The sequence below is a fragment of the Nicotiana tomentosiformis genome, chromosome 4, assembly GCF_000390325.3.
Source record: "Nicotiana tomentosiformis chromosome 4, ASM39032v3, whole genome shotgun sequence".
Taxonomy (NCBI): domain Eukaryota; kingdom Viridiplantae; phylum Streptophyta; class Magnoliopsida; order Solanales; family Solanaceae; genus Nicotiana; species Nicotiana tomentosiformis.
In genome coordinates, this window is record NC_090815.1 from 36017541 (window position 1) to 36024617 (window position 7077).

Sequence of the window (7077 nt, forward strand, 5' to 3'; positions counted from 1 at the left end):
ACATATATCATAATAAATCATCTAAATTTTAGCTAGAACAATTCTAAGTTAATAAGTACTCACTCGCTCCAATTAAGTACATATAAACTCTTTTAAGCAATTCATCAAACACATTGTATGCATGATTTTGTGAGTTAAACCACTTTAGTAAAGGGTTATATCAACTCACCTCAAAACATCTCGAGCCAATACGTAGGCCCCAGTCTAATTGACACCAGTCAAACAATCGATTCTACAACAACCAGTGCATTTTAATTAATTTTAAAGTTTCTCACCTAAACATAAAATTTACTGTTGATACAGAGAAAGAAGAGAATTAACTATTCAATTCTTACTGGTTACTACTGTAGGATAATTGACAATAGGGAATTTTGTATACCTGAGTTCAAGAATAAGTGATTTGTAAAGAAACCTAAATATCCCGTTTCCTGCGCGAGTACTGAGCAGCAAGGCTCTGTTTCACGATTTTGTGTTTCGTGCGTGAACAGACGCTTGTTCTGTTTCTTTGTATAAACCCTTTTTTAATACTTTTGCCTTCCACGGCCCTTTATGGGCCAAGGCCTTTCACGTGCTCTCTTTTCTTGTTTCCTTTTTTTTTTTTATACTATTGTTTAATTATACCTACTTTTAATAGTTAATAATATTAAAATTATTAATGTTTTCCCTAATTGTATATCCAATTATTTACAAATAGAGAAGTAACTCAAAAATCAATCACAAGGGTTTAAATCCGTAATAGAAGTATAATTTAAGATAAAAATAATTTAAATTATATATTTAGCGAGTTTTGAAACTTCTACAGATTTGAGGAGTGTTACAATCTTCTCTCTTTAAAAACATTCGTCCTCGAAGGTTGCTAAGGCCTTATTCTTAAGCTAATAATCATTCCTCAAATCCTTGAACTTTTTAAGGTTTCTTAGCACTACTCACTTTCCCAAGGGACTCAAAATTTTGGCTAACTCCCTAAATTTTTAAAAATTTCGGCAAAGTCTCCCCTGTAAATTGGACTATCCAAAAATATCCCAGTCACCAATACCACAACTACACCAACAACAACAAAATATACCATAACAAGCCATTCGTAGGCACCATACACAACTCATAAACTAATTACTCACACTCCGGCAAGGAGGTACCACAATAACCAACCAAAATCTAAAGCACCACACTTCAGCAAAAAGTAAATAACTTTAATGAATTAAATATACTCTGGCATGGCACTAAATTATTAAATAACTAAATATACTCTGATAGAAACTAAATTACTCAACAACTAAGTGTAATCTAGCAATGACATAAACACATGCTAACTTGTATTTAATAAATAAAATATATATGCCAAGCCAAACTTAGGTTCACATACCTTTTTCCTCAAATAAATATGGATATTTCTTCCTCATATCTTCCTCGACATCCCACGTAGCCTCTTTTGAATCATGATTACTCCACAAAACTTTTTTCGATGCTATATCTTTTGTTCTCAACTTTCTTACTTGCCTATCGAGAATTTCTATAGGTACCTCTTCATAAGTCAAGCCTTCTTTAATTTCTATGGTATCGGTAGGTATTATATGCGACTCATCATGAATGTACTTTCTAAGCATAGACACATGAAAAACAGGATGAACAGAGGACAACTCAACGGGCAACGCTAGCTCATAAGCCACGTTTCCCTTCTTTTCTATAATCTCATAAGGTCCAATAAATCTAGGACTAAGTTTCCCCTTCCTACCAAACCTCATAACTCCTTTCATTGGTGAAACTTTCAAAAACACCTTGTCACTAACCATGAAATCTAAGTCACGATGCCTCTTATCAGAATAGGACTTTTGACGATTCTGAGCCGCTTTCAGTCTTTCTCTAATTAGATGGACTTTCTCTAAGGCCTCACAAACAAACTCTGGACCAATCAATGGAACCTCTGCTGGTTCAAACCAACCCACCGGAGACCTACATCTTCGCCCATACAACGCTTCATAAGGAGCCATACCAATGCTGGCCTGATAGCTGTTATTGTAAGCAAATTCTATAAGTGGTAAATGATCATCCCAATTACCTCCAAAATCTATAACACATGCCCGCAGCATATCTTCGAGTGTCTGAATGGTCCTTTCTGGCTGGCCATCGGTCTGTGGATGGAAAGCGGTGCTCAAATTGACCTTGGTACCTAATCTTTTCTGAAATACCTTCCAAAAATGCACCGTGAACTGAGGGCCTATGTCAGATATGATTGAAACTGGAGTACCATGCAATCGGACTATTTCTTTGACGTACAACTGTGCATACTGCTATGCGAAATCTGTCATCTTTACTGGTAGGAAATGCGCGGACTTTGTCAGTCGGTCTACAATAACCCAAATTGAATCATGCTTACGGTATGTGCGAGGTAGACCTACTACGAAATCCATATTAATCATCTCCCATTTCCACTATGGTATTTCTATATCTTGAGCTAGGCCACCAGGCCTCTGATGCTCGGCTTTGACTTACTGGCAATTCAAACATTTAGCCACATGATCTGCTACTTGCTTCTTCATGCCTTTCCACCAATACAACCCTTTCAAGTCCAGATACATTTTGGTAGCACCTGGGTGGATAAAGTACCTCGAGCTGTGAGCTTCTTCTATTATGGACTTTCTAAGACCATCTACATCAGGCACACATAACCGATCATTCAACTTTAAAACTCCGTCACTTCCTAGAGTGAAAACAGTGATTTCTTTGTTTCTGACTCCTTCTTTTAACTTCACTAAGTACGGATCTTTGTCTTGCTTAGCCTTAATATGCGCAACAAGGGAGGATTGCGCTAAGGCATAAGCAGTTATACCTCCTTCTTTGGTCTCATCCAATCTAATCCCATCATTTGCTAGTTTTTGAATTTCTCGACCCAAAGATCGCCTTTGTACTGCAAGATGGGCCAAGACACCCATTGACTTCCTACTAAGTGCATCTGCTACCACATTAGCTTTGCCCGGGTGATAAAGGATATTGATGTCATAATCTTTCAATAGCTCGAGCCACCTTCTTTGTCTCAAATTTAATTCTTTTTGCTTGAAAATGTACTGGAGGCTTTTGTGATCTGTAAACACTTCAGAATGCTCGCCATAAAGGTAGTGTCGCCATATCTTTAATGCAAACACCACTGATGCAAGTTCCAAGTCGTGAGTGGGGTAGTTCTTTTTATGATTCTTTAACTGCCTGGAAGCATAATCAATAACTTTTCTATCTTGCATAAGAACACAACCAAGACCCACTCTAGAGGCATCACAATACACTGTGAATCCACCTGAACCTGTCGGCAAGGTTAACACAGGTGCAGTGGTCAACCTCTTCTTTAACTCTTGAAAACTCTGCTCACAAGCGTCTGACCACTGGAACTTAACTGCTTTCTGAGTCAACTTAGTTAATGGAGCTGCAAGTGAGGAAAATCCCTCTACAAACCTTCTATAGTATCCAGCTAACCCCAAGAAACTCCTGATTTCGGTTGGCGTTGTCGGCCTAGGCCAGTTCTTGACTGCTTCTGTCTTCTGAGGATCTACTTTTATGCCTTCACTAGATACCACATGGCCTAAGAATGCCACGGACTGCAACCAGAACTCACATTTTGAAAACTTGGCATAAAGCTCATTCTCCTTCAAGGTCTGCAAGGCTATCCTGAGGTGTTCGGTATGTTCATCCTTGCTCTTAGAGTATACCAAAATATCATCTATAAACACGATAATAAAGGTATCAAGGAATGGCTTGAAAACTCTGTTCATGAGATCCATGAATGCAGCTGAAGCATTTGTCAACTCGAAGGACATTACTAGAAATTCATAGTGCTTGTAGCGAGTTCTAAAGGTTGTTTTAGATATATCCTCTTCTCTGATTCTCAACTGGTGGTACCCCGACCTCAAGTCTATCTTTGAAAAGTACTTTGCACCCTGAAGTTGATCAAATAAATCATCAATTCTTGGAAGTGGGTACTTATTCTTAATGGAAACTTTATTCAACTGCCGATAGTCAACGCACATTTTGAGAGACCCATCTTTCTTCTTGACAAACAGGACCGGGGCACCCCACGGTGAAACACTCAGCCTGATGAAGCCCTTGTCAAGAAGGTCTTTCAACTGTTCTCTCAACTCATTAAGTTCTGCTGGAGCCATCCTATAAGGAGGTATAGATATGGGTTGAGTGTCTGGCATGAGATCGATGCCAAAGTCTATGATTCTTTCAGGAGGAAGTCCGGGAAGGTCATCTGGGAAAACTTCTGGAAATTATCTAACAACTGGCACAGAGTGAAGAGCTGGTGATTCTGATTCTGGATTAATGATGTGAGCCAAATAGGCGAGACACCCCTTACCGATCATTCGTTGTGCCTTAAGGTAAGAAATAAACTTACCTACCAGCGGTGCTGAACTACCCTTCCACTCTAAGACTTCTTCATTTGGAAACTGGAACCTGATTATCTTGGCACGACAATCTAACATGGCATAACAAGAAGACAACCAATCCATATCCATGATCACATCGAAATCCACCATTTCTAACTCTATGAGATTGGCCTCGGTGTTGCGACCTTGGACTGAAACTATACAACCTCTATAGAATCTTGTGACTTTCAATGACTCGCCAACTGGAGTAGATACTAGGAATGGCTCACTAAGTTGTTCCGGTTCTAGCTCGAGGTTAATTGCAAAGTATGGAGTCACATATGAAAATGTTAAACCTGGATCCATTATGGCATAAACGTTATGTGAGCAGACTAGAAGTATAGCTGTAATAACTTCTGCAGATGCCTCTGCACTCTGACGATCAAGTGTAGCAAACAAACGGGGTTGTCCCCCTCCTTGAGTAACTCGATCTGCACCTCTGCCTGCTCCATGCCCTGCCTAATTATAAGAACCACGAGCTTGTGGTGGTGCAACTGTAGTAGCTGAGGAACTAGAAGGACGAGTTGATCCACCACTAAAATTACGTCGTAACTTTGGGTAGTTGGCCTTTATATGACCAATGTCTCCGCAATGATAGCAACCATGAAACCCAAGCTTGCACTGACCTGAATGTTGATGCTTACATGTTCCACAAAGACCTTGTTGTTGTGAATGTTGCTCAGCATGACTCTGGCTATGTGAGGATGTTGTCCTAAAATTCTGATTCTGGCGAGACTGATTTTCATAACTCTGAGTACGTCTGAAGGAAGACCCACCACCTGACTGATGACTGGACTGAGTTGGTGCTAATGACTCCTTATTAGAGGAACCCCTTCCACCTCCGCTGGATGTACCATTAAACCTGCCCGTTGTCCGGGCTTTCTTGTTTTGCTCTTTTTCTTCTCTCCTTTGTTGTCTGTCTTTTTCTAAGTGCTTGGCGAATCCCACAACAGAGGAGAAAGCTGTCATTCCTACCGCTGCAGCTAATGTTGTATCCTTAATGTGGTAAGCCAAACCGCCAACAAACCTGCGAATCTTTGCTTTTTCTGTCTTAACCATGTGAGGAGAATGCTTAGCCAACCTTATGAATTCCATGTAGTACTCTTGCACACTTTTATTCCCTTGATTGAGTTGTTCGAACTCTGTAGCCTTAGCTTCCCTATCCTCTTCTGGGATAAAGTTAACCATGAAGGTCTCTTCAAATTCTTCCCAAGTAGGCGGGCCATCATCTTCATCTCTTTCCTTTTCCCACATCTCAAACCAAGCTCCAGCCACATCTCTAAGCTGGTAAGTAGCCAGCTCCACAGCTTCATCATCAAATGCCTTCATCGCTCGGAGGGCTTTCTTGACACCCTCCAGCTACAACATTGGATCTTCATCAGCTATAGAACCATGGAACAATGGAGGACTCAACTTTAAAAATTCATTCACTCTTGAGGACTCAGGATTGTTCGGTCTATTTGATTGAGGTGGAATCTCATCTCTTCTCTCGTTCTGGTTGGCCATGAAGGCTTTAAACATCTCCATAGCACTGTTGACAGCATTAAACATCTGACCCACCTCTGGAGATATAGTTGTCTGAGCTGGAGCTGCTGTTGGGGGCGGCACTGGATCCTGAGATACTGGATCATCATGCTCCACCCCTTCTTCATGTTCAACCCGGGGTACTTGAACCCCCTTTGTGGATTTACCCTTTCTTTTCTGAGTTGAAGCCTTCTTAGTTCTACCTTGAGCCAAAATAGTAGCAATAGTTTCTTGAGCAGCATCCTGAGTGTCAGTGTCAGAGTTGTGAGTACGAGCCATTTCTGCGAGTTTTGGAGAAACGAATACATTAGATAATTTCTTAGAGGTAGGCTCTACTACACGATCTAAAGTATGAAAAAAAAAAGAGACTTTTCCTAAATGCTTGTAGCCTCCTGTTTATAAGTATGGCGCGCTTCATACCCATAAACAAGACTCTACTAACACGGCTTCATAGACCCCTTGGACTCCATAAACCGGAGGCTCTGATACCAAGTTTGTCACGACCCATTTTCTGAACAAGTCGTGACCGGCACCCGATCACTAAACATGACTGAGCGAACCATATGTGCTTACCAAATCTATTATAACTTCAAACTTTATATGCAACAAGGCAATACTTTAACCAAATACTTTTGATTAATTTAAATATTTAAAATAAATCAACTCCAAAACTTTATTCGTAGTAACTACTGAAATACTACTAAATTATTATCAAAAATATCTTAATCTTAACCCACCGACTGTGTCTATGAAGCCTCTACTAATAAACTGACGCACTGCTCAGGACATGAGATTTCCTGGCCAGTTCTCTAAGTGAACAAAGAAATAGCTAAATAAAGATGACACTAAGGAGTACTCCACGAACAACAGCGGAGCTCACCAATAGCACTGGAAGTGACGGAAGTCCTAACCGGTAGCCTGCTCGCCTGCAAAACCGGTTCCTACGTTGTACCGCAGACCAACGTAGGTTCCCAAAAGAGAATGTCAGTACCATCCATTGTACTCAGTGAGTCTCAACGACAGGGACGAAACTTTAATAACATATATATTATAAGCAAAGATTCTAAATGCATGTAAAACATAGAGCTTATAAGAACAATTCTAAAATAGTTGCATAATAGCAGTTTATGAATACTCTAAA

At 40.1% G+C, this 7077-nt stretch overlaps 1 protein-coding gene across 1 annotated transcript; it reads right to left on the reverse strand.

The window, feature by feature from the left end:
• Nucleotides 1-4871: 4871 nt before the first annotated feature.
• Nucleotides 4872-5741, reverse strand: LOC138909505 (uncharacterized). Its single transcript, XM_070200709.1, has one exon. It carries the CDS (start codon nucleotides 5739-5741, stop codon nucleotides 4872-4874), a length of 870 nt encoding a protein of 289 aa, XP_070056810.1.
• Between the last annotated feature and the right edge of the window lie 1336 nt (nucleotides 5742-7077).

Excerpts from the sequence above, each read along its gene's own strand:
- LOC138909505 (XM_070200709.1), bottom strand. The coding sequence starts at position 5,741 with ATGAAGGCATTTGATGATGAAGCTGTGGAGCTGGCTACTTACCAGCTT.